This window comes from Diadema antillarum, unplaced genomic scaffold (assembly GCF_040938485.1).
Source record: "Diadema antillarum isolate AM-2024a unplaced genomic scaffold, OU_Dant_1.0 seq00000932_RagTag, whole genome shotgun sequence".
In the NCBI taxonomy this organism is placed as follows: Eukaryota; Metazoa; Echinodermata; class Echinoidea; order Diadematoida; family Diadematidae; genus Diadema; species Diadema antillarum.
In genome coordinates, this window is record NW_027271783.1 from 842,050 (window position 1) to 858,250 (window position 16,201).

At 38.5% G+C, this 16,201-nt stretch overlaps 1 protein-coding gene across 1 annotated transcript in view; it reads right to left on the minus strand.

Annotated features, from left to right (window-relative positions):
• LOC139741507 (adhesion G-protein coupled receptor G2-like) overlaps positions 1-16,201 on the minus strand; it is a 34,004-nt gene that overhangs the window by 5,296 nt on the left and 12,507 nt on the right. Inside the window, exon 12 of the mRNA XM_071652090.1 lies at positions 15,121-15,653. Coding sequence (XP_071508191.1) covers positions 15,121-15,653 — 533 coding nt within the window. The remainder of the gene's footprint in view (positions 1-15,120; positions 15,654-16,201) is intronic.

The following is a 16,201-nucleotide window of genomic DNA, read 5'->3' on the forward strand; positions in this document are numbered from 1 at the left end:
TCTCAAAACGCGCGCGTACGCACGCGTTGAAATATTTGTATGCTCAAATCGAGCTCAATTTTGTTTTGCACACGTTTCAGATCATTTGGAGTATTTTTTGAAAAATTGAAAAAATTGGACGGACGCGTACGGGCGCGCACATATTCGCACGCACAGCTAATATGAAATAGGAATTTTCAATTTTTTCACACGGATCGGATGTCCGAAATGTCAAGGAATATTTCTACCAAGTTTCAAGTCGATCCGATTCAATATGACGTCATACGGGCCCGTCAAATTCAAAATTCCGCGCGTGCGTCAATGGGGATACACAGTGCAACTATGCCAAAAAAAAACGCCAATTTTAAATCGGATTTTACTCGTCAGGATGGACGGTGACCCCCCATTTTCTTTACATATTCTCAAAGCTGGTGAGTTGTACATATCATTTCATGGGCTGGCTACGCTGACAAAATGATTAAAAGATATCAAATTTCTTAATAAAGTAAAAAAAGTAAATTTTTAAAATGACGTCATCAAATTTCAAGTTTACTCGAGCGTATCTCACTTATCCTTAGCTAATTTTCGCCCAAATTTTAATATGTTGTAGCTTATGAAATGTTCTTTCATTAGTGTAATTACACAATTTTGATTAGATGACGACATCACCTCGAAAAAATGGATTGAAGGTAACCTTGTCAAATTTGACCAGTTTACGTGTAATCTCTATGGGAGTGCAATTTTTATGGAAATGAAAATTGACATGACTATCTTTATCGAGCACCAGCTCACTTATGCTTCTGTGAATTTCTCTAAGATTTTAATATGTTGTAGCTGAGACGTAGGGCTATCGTGGGTGTGCCCTTCGTTTTTTCATACCATGTCGAGATCACGTGAAAAAACTTGGTTGAAATTAAAGTTTATCTTCGATGTATTGAAATATTTCTTTCTTTTGCAACTTTATGTGCAATAACTCAAGAAAAATATACCCTATCACCACCATATTTCGCTCATATTTAGTTCATGTCACGAACATTATTTCATAAAATAACAACTACTTGATCAGACCCCATCTTGGGTATGTAAATTAGGGTCAATGGTCATAGATGTTTCATCCTGTATCTTGGTGAATACATGTCCTATTTTTCCCATATTTTGCACACACAAAGACCATGTTACAAGGATCATTTCACAAAATAATCACTTTTTGCTCAGATGCCATCTTGTCTGTGCAAATTGGGGTCAAAGGCCATATGTACTTCTTTCTGTATTTTCGCTATGACGTGTTATCTCTACGGGAGGGAATTTCTCTAGATGTGAAAATTGACATGATTGTCTTTATCGAGCACTAGCTCACTTACCCTTCGGTGACTTTCTCCCAGATTTTAATATATTGTAGCTAAGACTTTGCGCTATCGCTAATGTGCCCTTTGTTTTTCATACGACGTCGGGATCACGTTAAAAAACTTGGTTGAAATCAAAGCTTATCTTCTATGTATTGAGATATTTCTTTCTTTCTGCTACTTTCTTTGCAATAACTCAAGAAAAAAAAAAAACCCTATCACCCCTATATTTTGCACATGTTTAGTTCATGTCACGTACATTATTTCATAAAATAACAACTACTTAATCGGCCAACATCTTGGGTATGTAAATTAGGGTCAAAGGTCATAAATGTTTCATCTTGTATCTTGGTGAATACCTGTCCTATCTTTCCCATATTTTTCACATGTATAGACGATGTCGCAAGAATCATTTTACAAAATAACCACTATTTCATCAGATGCCATCTTGGGAGTGCAAAGGTGGGTCAAAGGTCATATGTACTTGCTGCTGTTTCTTCGTTATAGTGTATACAGAATTTGGTACCAAACATGGCAGATATGACTCCCTTTGCTAAATGAGAATCCAAACATCACACGGCCAATGTCTCTAAACACAGATGAAACTTGTATGGTCATGCCTATTGCGATCAGTACTCGGATCATTGATAAAAAAAAAATCGGATCACCTTAATTTGTCAGTGATGACAAATTACAATCTCTCGTTTTTCTTTTTTTTTTTTGGTGAGATAATGAGAAACCTCTTATGAAATATGAAAGAGCATGTAATTTCATGAGGAATTCAGGGTTTATTTGATGAAAATTGGTTTTAAAATGGCTGAGATATCCAAAACAGAGTGATTCTAACAAACTGTGGGACCCACCTTTTATTACAATCGCTTTGATTTACTTTGTTTTTGGATGTTTCAGTCATTCCACACCCGATTTTAATCAAATGAACTTTGAATTCCTCTTAAAATGGTATGCTTGGTACTATTTCATATAAGTGTTTTCTTGGTGTCTTGCAAAAAGTTAAAATCCCAATTCTCATCTCCACCATTGCTGTACCATCCCTTTAATTCCTCTATAAGTAGGCCTATACTCAGAGTGTAATCGAACTTTGGAATAAGGGAGTTTACATCCTTTCTCCCTCCCCACCCTCTTCGTGTGTTAAGTGTAGGTGTATGTGTGCGTGGGAGTGCGGACAATGAAACAACCCTCAGTGCCTGAAGTGGACGTGGTTGAGTGGAACGAATCTTGGGAAACAAACGCTCAGGGAAATCCCCGTTACGGATGACTAATACACCTTCTGAGTAAATGACGCCTGACCTATAAAAAAAAAAAACACAACACTGAGCAGCACAAAAATCCTCAAAAACCTTCCCGGATCTCCCTCTCTCTCTCCCTCTCCAACTCTCTCTCTCTCTCTCTCTCTCTCTCTCTCTCTCTCTCTCTCTCTCTCTGTAACTGCAATTGAAAGCCTGCATAAGATGGGAAACAACATTTACGCATAAAAGACTTATTTGATATACCCAATTGAGTCACATTATTTATGTAAGATGTATTCTGAATATTACAATAATATTACAAGTTTCTGGAACAACCAATAGTAAAACGAGTATTGTTTATCTACGTCCTTTGCAGTGTATTATAATACGCTTATGCTATTCTGAATTGAATAATTGTGTATATTTCTTGTATGTAACGCTGGTCTTCTGGTGGAACACATTTCCACATTCATATTTGCGGATGATAGTAAATTCAATTCAATTAAATTCAATTAAATATTGCATTCCTCCTGACTTGTTTTGTTACATCAGCCTTCAACATTCAATTTTCAGTATCATGGTGTAATCAAAGCCAAAGTCTTCTTTATAGTGCATGCGTTTCCTTACGTATTCTTTTTCTTTTTCTTCAGTGGGACACCATACACCACGTGTATTCATCGCCATTTTTCGTGGTACACACGGCGTAATGAAGTGTCCGTACCATTATACATTATTATGTTAGCGTATGTTCATATTTTTGTGCTGTTTATGATCAAATGCATTATTAGCATCAGATATCTCAATTCCAAATATTTTAATGGAACATCAATGTTTGATATGCATGTCATTTGAACATTGTTGTTTTTATTTTGGAGTGGTCTACGTTTTCAAAGCTTTAGTTCAAGCAGATGACTCTTTTCCGTTGTTTTATTTATTCTTTGTTCCTATTGCATATTGTGCATTGTTTTCCCGATATATCATTCTTTGTACATATATATTTTGTATCATATTACAAGATCTGTATTTCTTTTTTCTTTCCAGTTGCTCCATAACAATTTGACAAATTCATACTATGTATCATGCATTATTTTGGTAGATGGAAATAAAAGTTGAATTGAATGTGAAGTATAGAGCACACTTGCTGAGTTACTTCCTCTTTGAATGAATTACTGAAGATGAAGAACTGTCTGAAAAGCATTTAAAAATTATGGCAATTTTTTTTTTTTTTTTTTGCTATTGATATATTTGTATGCAACATTAGAACCTGGACGAGACTGTCACTATTGTATAGCTGACAATGTAAATGGAATTCATGACTCTTCTATCAGTAGAAAGACTTTCATGTGCCTCGTCTTTTAAGTCGTGTCATTTGAATATCAATAGCAGCTTACAATTTTTGTTCCGCAGACTGCAACTCCCAGAATTGTATTGTTTACAGCAACGTGAACTTTGGCCTTCCTGTCTTGTATAAGGGATTGAATGAATAATTATGCCTTTTGTCATCAAAGTGTGCTTATTTATAACGACTGAAAGCATAACCTTGTTTAATCTAGACACCATTATTCGTCGAAATGTTAAAGTACGTGAAGTCAGGCAATCTAAGGGGTTTGCAAAGTGCATTCCTTTCATTGTCCATGTTATCAATGGGGGATCCAGAGGGGGTGCACCGGGCGCGCGCCCCCTCTTTTTTTTTTTGTTAAAACAAAAGAAATAAACAAAACAATGGGGGGATTGCGTGCACCTCCCCCCCCCCTTTAATTTTGTAAAGGTGCCTCCCCTTTACGGAATTCCTGGATCCACCCATGATTATGCCAAACGTGTCACGTTGTTTTCTACTTGGATCTTCACAAGTTTGAAGGGACTGTACATTACTGGTTGAGATGAGGATTCAGCGTTTTGTGAGATACTTAGAAACGGCTCTATGAAATGTAAAAGGGATACAATTCCAAGGGGAATCAAAAGTTTATTTGATGAAAATCGGTTTTGAAATGATTGAAACATCTAAAAACAATGAAAAACAAAGAGATCCCAATAAAAGTCGTGGCCAGTCAATTCTATTAGGATCGCTTTTTTTTTGTTGGATATCTCAGCCATCCCATGGCCAATTTTAATCAAATAAACATTGAATCCTTCTTGAAATTACATGATCTCTCATATTTTGTAAGGGGTTTCTCATTATCTCACCAAAAATGTATATAAACCTGAATCCTCACCTCAACCAGTACTGTACAGTCCCTTTAATATGAAGCTACATTTTTTGCCTCGGTAGGTTTAACATTCACCTTATATGGCCACCCGACATAGTCAACTACAAAGCATCCTTCTGGTTATGCATCTTGATGACATGACTGATTGTGACGTCAGAAAGTAAAGTTAACCGTATCTTCTGGGGTCTCACAAGATTAAGCTTTAGATTTCTTTCCTACAAAACTATCCATGTAAAACTACAATTCACATGTTCTCTTGATAGATATGAAGATTGGTATCTACAATGATTCCGCCCCAACGCTCTCATGGGAACCATTGAGACGGTACCTTTTCAATAACCCTGCGTTCCCTCAATAATTCCTGCTGAATCCGATCATAACGCATTCTGAACAAAATGATGAAACGACAATGCGGCACTCCAGAGTTTTCTTCGACACCTTTTCTTCTCTTTTACAGCAGGGCAACTGTATATCGAGTTTGACTGCACTATGATACCTATAAGATTCTGGTGTCGATACAAGTACACATCTTAACGTGATGTCTAATGAAGTAAGGGTTACGTTGAAGTGAGTCAGCCCACGTACGAGCCCGACACCCACCACGCAGTCTACGGCCAACAAGCTCGACATTGAAAAAACGGTGTATATGAATCATAAATAACCAACGCGTCATACGGCCAATAAGCTCGACACTATGGGCAAATAAGGCCCATGAGTCCAACAGTATGCAGGCAAGGTCCACGAATCCGACGCTAGGCAAAACAGACCCATGGGTCTGAAACTATAATAGGCCCACGTGTCCAACACTTGGCAAAATAAGTCCCACGAGACAGACATTGGGTGCATTGATTAATGTAGCACCTCGTGATATATTGAATTTGCCTATATCATGTTGTCGAACTCAAATGGGTTCATTCTGCCTACAATGTCGGACTCGTGGGCCTTGTTTGCCCAGTGTCGGACCCATGGGCTTTATTTACCTATAGTGTCGCGCTCGTGGGCTGTATGAATCATAGGTGTCGGACTCGTAACGTGCACCCCGTGTCAGTGGCGTCGCACTATAGACATCACGTTCGTCAGAGCATGGACATGTATGTCCATGGTCAGAGTAGCACCCATGCAAATGGCTCAGTTTTTATTAATTATCCTTGTTTGTGTATTTTGTACTTTATCATAATCATCCAGTGCAGACTGGATGCAATTTGTTGAAAAAGCGTCTATAGTTTTCAGTTCTAAGGTATAATCATCGGTGAATCTCAGTCATTGGACTGAGCAAACATAATATCTTTACCAACAGTACGATTAAAGGGATGGTATTGTATTGGTTGAGGTCAGAATTGCAGCTTTTATCTTTTTGCGAGATATTCAGAAACCACTTTATGAAATGTTAAGAAGCCTCAAACTCTAAGAGAAATTCCACATTTGTTTGATGAAAATCGGTTTTGAAATGGCTGAGGTATCCAAAAACAAAGTAAAACAAAGTGATCCTCCTAAAAGGTGGGTTACATCTTTAGGATGGCTTTACTTTGGCTGTCTCAGCCATTTCAAACTAATGTTCACCAAATCAACACTGAATCTCGCTTGTAATAAAATGATCTTTCATATTTTGTGAGAGGTTTCTCTTTATCTCAAAGGATAGGATAGTCATCAAAAAAGGGTGGAAATCTCAAACTCCATCTCAACCGATACTGTACCATCCCTTTAACGAAAGTCTGTTATCTTAATAAAGGTAAATTACCAAAGATGAAATCAAAGTTTGGTACCTTGATGTGCACCATCAACAGTGGCACTCCATTCGAACGACTTTCCTCAGACCCTCACACACTACACACCCTGGGTGGTATTCTGAAATCCTTCCTAGGAAGAAATTTCTTCCTAAGTCAGGATTTTTTCCTAAGTGGTATTCTGAAAATCTTCCTAAGTTTCTTCCTAAGTAGACTTAGGAAGAAACTTAGGAAGGGGGCGGGAATATGCAAATTTCTGACTTAGGAAGAAGTTGGTATTCTAGAATGCACTTAGGAAAGAATTTTAGGAAAGTATTTAGGAAAGCTCCACCCCTGTCCTAAGTACAATGTACGTTGTTAAGAATAGCAAACTGCAAGCATCGTGATAGGCACGCTTGTCAGTCATTGCGCGCACATGTACTTTGATGCGCGAAATGAGCGTGAGAAAGGGGACATGCCGCGCACTCGTGTATTTGACCCTACGTCATACCCGGCGTTCAGACGATCCCCCTCTTCGCGGGGAGCGCGTAGAGAGATTGTATCTTTTTTACGATCGACCGTCCACACGTGTCTTGATATCCCCCGGTGAACGGGGGACAAATCACGGCTAGGCACCGTATACGCGTACAAAATGGCATTTTGAGCATGCGCACTTAGGAGAAAAACAGCTGCATGAGCTGCGCGCTTTGTCCCCCACCAGAATTTGTTGCCGGGCTCGACAAGCTTTCCGGGGGACAGGGGAATGTCCCACCGAGCGTCCACACGATGGGATTGCCGGGGGATGTCCTGGCAAACGGGAGATTCCCCTCGCAGCGGGGGATCGTCTGAACGCAGGGTTAGTAATATGCGATTGTCATTGGCAGACATTGGTTAGTTCCTTATGATACGGCATTTCGTATTGGCTTAGGAAAGGACGTGGGTGGGGATAAGGATGGCTTAATTTGCATTAAGAAGTGCCTAGGAAGACATTTCAGAATACCAATTTTGTCTTTCCTAGGCACTTCCTAAGTTTCTGAAACTTAGGAAGAAACTTAGGAAGATTTTCAGAATACCACCCAGGGTATCCACAGATAATCATGATTCACGGATGTAGACGAGGTCCCACATCCATACAGTAGACCGTTTATGATTGAAATGTTGCGATCATGTCATTCCTATCACACATCATAAATGAATACCTACTTACTTACTGCCCACTATGCCATTTTGTAGGCATGTAGGACAGCATCATATTACATAACCGATTCATTGAAAAATAGCGAGGTAAGTTAATTATTTGAGGACCCTTTCCTATTTTGATCGGAGTGTGTTTTGCCATGCCTTCTCCTCTCCATGTGTGATATGGCAACTATATTGCTTCAGCGAAAAAGTTTGGCAAAATTTGTGATTTACACTTCGTAGTCCATGGGCCAAGACCAGAAAAATGGGTTGTTGGTACCACCTGAGGTGGCAAAACCTTTTTGGTGTCAGTTTGTTTGTCGGGCATAGATATGCTTATCAAGCTATAATAGCATTTCCAAATGAGTAGCTTAGTCATAATAAATGATTTTTTAAACCAATTTGGTCTCGTTTTTATATCCCTATACTTCTGAATCGAAACTAACCGCTGTACAAAGAAGAGCACTGTCTTCCGTATGTCCACAGGCGTTCTGTTGTAAACGCGGTGCGCTTAGTCTTTATTCAAGGCAGCGAAGGGAATATCCAAAGGGTTATGATGTCCACAGCTGTCACGCGGTGCGCTTAGTCTTTATTTAGACCAATGTACCGTTATCATATCTAAAGTTCCTCATAAAAGGGATTATCTATACGTATACTACCCTCTCAAAAAATACATCAGTTTTAGCACTCTGTTTATTTACAATATTATTCATTATAATGTATTGTAGTGTACTGGTACATTGTTTTTGCATTATCATTTATTGTTGGATGACAATAAAGCGACACTGGCGTCGTGTCAGTGTTTTCACCGTAGCGTTTTTGCCGGAAGATGATAAATAATTGATAAATACGGTAAAATTCACGAGAAATTGCTTTTGTTTTGTTGTTGTTTTTAGATAAAAGGATATACACTGTATCATAAGCTCTGGATATTCCCTTCGCCGTCTAGAATAAAGACTAAGCGCTGTGGACTTCATAACCTTTGGATATTCCCTTCGCTGCCTTGAATAAAGACTAAGCGCACCGCGTTTACAACAGAACACCTGTGAACATAGAGCTGCATTTTACAGCTCTATGGAACATACAGAAAACAGTACTCTTCTTTGTATAGCGGTTAGTTTCGATGCAGAAGTATAGGGATATAACAACAAGACCAAATTGTTAAAAATTCATTTATTTTGACTAAGCTACTCATTTGGAAATGCTATCATAGCTTGACAAGCATATCTATGCCCGACAAACAAAATGACACCAAAAAAGTTTTGCCACCTCAGGTGGTACCAATATCTGGCCTGGCCCATGGACTATCGGATTAGATGGGTTTACAAGAACATTAATTCAACCTAATTTATCCAATGATGTTATATAAATAGCCTTGAAAATTCTCTGCACTCCACACTTTGTCTCATAAGGAATTAAATAATTGGCATCTTCCTTTGTATGTATCTATAGGAAAGCTGGTATTTGATTGTTACTTGTATCTTTGTTTGTTTGCAGTTGTTCTTTGGACGTCAAGTGTGGCGGTGCATGGGGGGGGGGGGGGTAAGGGGAAGGAGATTAAAAAATGTAATGGCTGATAAAAGTCAGTCTGAAATTTGCTTAGTCATCAATACATCAATATCAGATTCAAAGAGTGGAATCTTACAATGAGAATTGTCTCGTGGTTGTCCGTGGGTGCTGAATCTCTGATTCTTTATTACCATGCCGCTGATGGATCTCTTGTCTTCAAATAGATAATCATTCTCTTGTATAATATGTTGTAAATCTAAATATTCTTTCTTTTTAGCTTTTGCTTCGTTCACATTTCATAACGTCAGACATCTGCCACGTTTGGCTCTGACTGTAAACAGTAAATGCAGCCTGAAAAGACAAAGTTAACACTTTATGTGAGCTGTCACCCACGTTTTTTGCGATCCAGTCCTAAATTCGAACGAATATTTGAGATGAAAGGCAAGTATCCAGAGGAGACTGGATTATTCCTAGCATTTGACTTGTTTCAGATACAGTTTATTCGCTTACTATATTTCTATGGTATTGGGAGTAATCTGGCTATTAAAGATCTCAGTCCACAATTCTCTGCAAGGATTACACACCGGCGTTAAGTTGTTTCTCCTGGTTTCATGAGGTCCAAAACGGATAGTTAGGGTCACTGTACACGCCTAGCAGCAATGAATGAGGTGATTTAAACAAGGAGTGTATGCTCACTTCGTTTAAGCACAGTTCTTCGTCTAGTAGGTCCATCATAAACTATGCAAACTGGTTATTGCTAAAAACTGAGTTTATATTATGATATATTTTATTTCTCGATTCGCCCATGATTGTTTCTTCTCCTTCTGGATATTGAGCGTAGGTGCGATGTGATTCCAGCATTCAGATCTCTTACAGGGTTACAAAAACACATGTCAAACTTGGAACGTGTGGGATCTAAAACTGGGAAATCTTTATAGTTATTGACAATGCTTAAATCTTATCTAGTATGCATACTTGAACAAGTAGTATAATTGCTAGTTCAGACGTAGTCTGGTATAATTGCTCCCAAACATCCAGACTGACAGGAGAAATTAAGAATAGAAAAAAAAATGGTCAGGCATACAGGCATAAAAGCTATACTCTGGTGATTTTCCCTTATAGGAATGGTATAGTTTTGGTTGAGATATAGAGGATTTTGATTTATATTTTTCTCCCGCGATATTTAGAAGGCACTTTATGTTAAAGAGCATAAAAAGAGGGATATGTTATTCAAAGTTTATTTGATGAAAATCGATATTGAAACAGCTGAGATATGAAAACAGTAAACAAATTGGTCCTACTTAAAGGTTGGTCCCATCTTTTATTAGGACCTCTTGTTTTTGGATATCTCAATCGTTTCAAAGCCGATTTTTATTGAATAAACCTTGAATTCCTCTTAAAATTATGTTTTTCATATCTTATAAAGGGAATCTTATTATGTCATAAAAAAATTGAAAACCTGAAGCCCCATCTCAACCAATGCTATACTATACCTTTAAGAGTCCCCTTCTCACATAACACATGACGCCAACTTGTCACATATAAGTTTGAAAAATGACAGAAAATGACTGATACACGACAAGACACTTGCAAACAAAGGAAACAAATGGCAATAAGAGAGCACCAAATCTTAAAGGTGGCGAATATACAACCTAGTGGAATCAATAGGAGGTACATGATATTCAGTATATCATGCAATGAACAAAAAATAAATTGTCGATGCGGTGCGGTATATAACTGACTTTATTAGACAAATGATACCTCCACTTTTAATCACTTGTGACAAAGCCGATTTATAAAGTTGCGCGAAAACTATGAAAAGCTGTTACATTCCTTCACGTAACTTTCATTGACAATGCCTTTAGACTCCATTGTCGATCAACATGAATCATTCTTTGATAGGTATACATTCGGATTAGAGACTTATCCTCATGAAAAAAAAAAAACCCAACAAATATTTGCAATCATCAAGGACTCAAGGAACTGAATTACAGAGGCAAATTACAAACTGCGACAATCACGTGGCTCAATAGATCTTGTCCTGTAAAGCAAAAGATGTCTGTCATACGTCTAGCCAGAGAACTTCGCATGCAAATAAACCGTCTATAGTATTTTTTTTTTCTTTGTCTCGCTGAGAGGAGCGACGCGCTTGACCTGTTCCTTTAAGGGTTTCATTACAACTATTAGTCTAGAAGTGTGGAATCGAATTGTGCCTTTTTTTACTCACCGGATTTTTTTTTTTTTTTGTTAGTAGATTCTTAAACAAATCTAAAATAATGCACTGAAAATATTTGTCTTCTGTGGGAACACAAAGAAAAATATCGAGGCGCCGGATGTTTGTTACTTTTGTTACGAAACCTGAGGCACAAAAAACAATAAGGAATTTAATCGCAATAATAGGCCTTAACTCCATTTTTCCAATGTGAGACTTTGAAATTAAATCTGCTAAAGACAAACAAAAGATCAGAATGTTTTTGTTTTGCTCCATCCGATGATGGCTTACTGTAAAACCAATTAAACTGACGTTTAACATGTTTTATGATCAAAATCTTCATAACATAACTATCAAAACTACATGGATAGTCATTATAACTTGTGTTTGTGTTTGTGTTTTGTTTTGCTTGTTTGTTCGTTTGATTTTTTGTTTGTTTGTTTGACTGGTGTCAAAGACGAGTTGTTGTCCCCATGGGTGGAATTGAGATGGCAAACACTGGGCGAAACTTCTGTATATAGAATGAATATTCAGGTTTTATATTTGAAGCACAATGCACCCTTCATAAATCGTATGATAGCTGGGCGTCAGCTCAGGAGATGACAGTCAGTGCGAGGAACGGCCGATGATATGGCCGATGATACGGCCGATAATACGGCCTGGGTCTGTCCTATAGCTAGGACCAACTGGTAGAACAAGCCTTGCGTTTGGAGTGCTCGTGAGCTAAACAGTTGATAACGTTAGCAAAATGTGATGATAACTGACTGCTTGTTTGTGTATTACACCAACTGACCCATTCTCATAACCCTAATTTGAACTGCTGGCAAGTATATGTGGCCATTATACAAGCCAGGTAGATGGGTAGCTTCGCCCCAAAAGCCCGATGAATTTCAGCGTTGTATTGGTCAGGGTGATCTATACCTGTGGTGGTCAGAGGGGGGCGCAACCGGCGCACCCCTTTATATTTCGTTAAAAACAAAGAAATAAAAAGAAAAAAAAATGAAATGAAACCCGGAAGTGGCACCAGAAATATTAGTTGTGCCCCCCTCCCCCCTTTTCAGAAAAGTGCGCCATCGTGTGGCCGTTTGGGAGTAGGCTGTCTACCGAGGTAAATTGAGTTTGGCAATTGATGCGCAGAAGGGGGCAATATCGTTGAGACCTTTCAAATCGGCGTCATGAAAGACGCAGCTTGATTGCAGTCTGTTTCCTCTTTCCTAGCATTCTATAACTTAATCATTGTTCCTCCGGGATCCCCCACGAACGGATACGAATTTTGTTCAGCAAAGAAATTGATTTTTGACTTTGCATATGTTCCATTATTATGCATCAATAGTCGACCCATTTCATATCTGCAGATGCACTCAGTCGTTATCCCGCACACCCTAAGCATCCACGGGCACCAACTCTCTCAAGTGTCTGATTTATATAGGTTCCCACCGCACACAGTTATACAGTATTCATCATGCTGCACATCATAGGTTGCTTCTCAGCATTTGCCGCATCAACACATTCTCAAAAAACAAGACACGAAACTAGACAATGACAATCTCTGGTTTACAAAGAATACATGAAGGGAAGTAATTAATTCCACTGTAGCAATGTTTTATTCCTTCTGATAAAAACATCACTTTTTTATAGTTTCACATATCTTCTGATGAACAATATAAACTCAGGCATGAGCAAATCCACAAAATTGCCCATACTTGTGCAAATATTAGGCTATTTCAATGACAATGTATATGAGGAATGGCTGAATTCTGCGCAACGTTAGAGAGCCGGTCTATAGCGCTAGTTGCATCGCAAAAGTTGGCCCGACTCGGATATATTCGGGAATCGCCGCAGTGAATTGTGTACAGCTTTTACTAGTAATATGAGCAGCACGCTCGCAGCCGAAGAATCTCAAGTGGAACCGAACCATGCCGATGTGAGGGTACGCTTCGGTGCACATTATCATTCGCTGACGGGCAATTCTGTTCGAGTAAATTACGCATTGCGATACGATAGTACTGGTGGTAAACAGCAAAGGAATAACACATTGATATATATGCGTGCATAGCGGCCCATATTCTTTGCGGCAACAATAAATTACTGTAGTGGTAAATTCTGAGTACAATACGCACGGTTTTCTTTGTTTTTTATGTAGACCTCAATGATTGCATCTTACTTTCCACTATCCTGGATTATTTCTTACAGCATTTGTGAACTACATGTAGTTACCATATCAGCAGCAACAAAGCAGCCAATAAGCTTTATATATTAAGACACTAAAAAGAAAAACAAAAGAAAAACTAACACACATAAAAATAACAGTAATTAAAAGACTAAAAGACCAACATTTAATCTCCATCAGTACACAACGCCACGGCGTCCGCGAGCCTACTGCACCGAGAGGTATCTATACACATTCTGTATAATTGGAAAGAACACAGTGGTACCATTATGGCAAATTCAGTGTGAAATACCGTGTACCTTCACACTGTTAGATTCAAGCGTTTTTAACATTGTGAACAAATTATGAATCATTAATTCAGTGTGAAACAGAACATTTTAATGTGAACTCCCTGTGAAAAACCACAACACAGTGTGAAATCATTTTTACACTATTAAATTCGAGTGTTTGCACATAGTCGAGAACCCACTGTAAACACACTGTGAAAACATTGTGGGACACTGTGTTCTTTCCAGCAGGGAATACAATACACTCATTATGTACTGGTGGCACTAGACTCATACACAGCAAACTCCACACTTGAAAATAGTAGTTTCGGTGGAAGAACAGAAGAACATTAATTCTGCAGTCATTAAGCCGTCTTAGAGTCTTTCAATAACGATCTAATCAGTAATACATTGTACAAATTTACAAACACCCATTACGATCTACGGAGAAGTGTTATAACTCATGACTTCATGTGATAACGATATCAATTGAAAATTTATATAATCATCTCTTTTCACTCATCTTGTTTTGTAATCATCTTAAAAGCTTAGTATACTACACAAGATGTACTTTTAAATGTGTTCCTAAATTGTTATCTAATTTTAATCTAACAGAACAAACATTTGCATATTTATTTCCTTACACTCTTTTTTCCCCATTATGTACTTTCAAAATTCCTAGACGCAAGCTCTATTACTATACCTAGGCCAGGCTGTAGAAAGTATATATTCTGTTGTTGCAGAATGAATTACATGTATGTTTCATTGAATTCTGCCTTATTGTATTTCTTACAAAGTGCTTACATGATAATTGAGTACTGCATACTTTTTATTTTGTTTCAATTTTTGTTGAATAAATGCAAATAAATGTCAATTGAATTGAATCAAATCAAATAAAGATGATTCTAGAATCTTAAAAAAAAATCAATTTTTGAAGGTTCCAGAATTCACCTCGATCGTCGTCAAAGTATGTCCTATCTCCACATGTCATGAAAATGCAGTACAGTGTATAACAATTTCCTTCTCCACCCCCGCCCCCATCAAAGCAATTCGTGAAAGTAGAAAGAAGTCTCTATTAATACTAAAGGACCAAGACCTATAGGAGTACAGCTACGCAAAGAAATTCTTTCAAGACAATCACGGCATAGACTCATCTATGGATCTTAATGGTTTCAATAGGTTGTCTTTAAGAAGTACGGACACACTAAACATTAACGTTCTCATATTTTGGGTCTTTTCCCTTGTGCATAACAATGGGATTGTTATACCATTGTAACACATTTTCACTGGTTGACTGTGTCATACCTTCTTTGTGACTAGAATCTGAAAGAGCACTGTGTCCTTTATATTTGCCATCATTTTTGCGAGTTTTGAAAAGCCCAGTTGTAAGAGAAGAGCTCAAGGCAGAGGCCGTGCTGACTTTGCGTGACCCGGGACTACTTCCGTCCACGGAAGCGTCCCTGCCAATGCCGCAAGCCAATCCCCACTGTTTGCGCACGACCGGCTTGCGCACGCAGTAGACTAGAAAGATGAAGAGGCCCTGGAAAGAGTTGAACAAAATGAACAAGGCTTGGACGACGTCACGGATACCGTCAATCAGAAGAAGGTATCCAGTTACCCAGGTGAGACCGAGCAGCACCAAAATGGTGATTGCGTTCTGAACGCGTTCGATGGTTTCGCGACGCTCAGCCTGCTTGTCTTTCTTGACCTTTCCGCCCACATTGGCGGAGAGCGCCAACTGGCGGATGACCAGGATGAAGATGATGACGTTGATAAGCAAGATGACCGCCACTGGGATGAGAAGACCGCCTACTTGCGACCACAGGTCTGGAAAGCATCTGAATGACCAGAATAAAGAAGACATTTTTGTATTGCTATGTTTTCGAACCGTGCGTCAACGAGCGATATGTTAGTCGTGATTTTTCTTATGCAAATCTCATCTGCAAATCTAACCTCTGTACTGGCGAACGTCTGATACTGCAGCTTCCACTGAAGCCAAAGAACAAAACAAAAAATGCCTTACACTAACTCTCACTGGGAGAATATTGTTATAGCTAAACCTTCTGTATCCTTTACTGAGGTTTGGAAATTTTCGCTCTTGTTTCCTTTAACCAAAGTATTGCCAAATTGCCTCCCTTACAGGCCTTTATTCATTTTATTATCTTATGGGCACAAACGACATAAAGAAAATGTATAATAAGGTCATTATCTGCGTCCTTGAAGGTCTCCTGGTATATGGATGACGCTTTTTTTTTGCAGTTTGAGTGATGATTTGATTGGATGTCCTCGTTTTCCATTACACAATATGTCTTCTGTATCAATGTCATGGTCTGTTGAACTGAGTGGCGGAATTATGGAGCAATTCTATTACCTATTAAGAATTCTC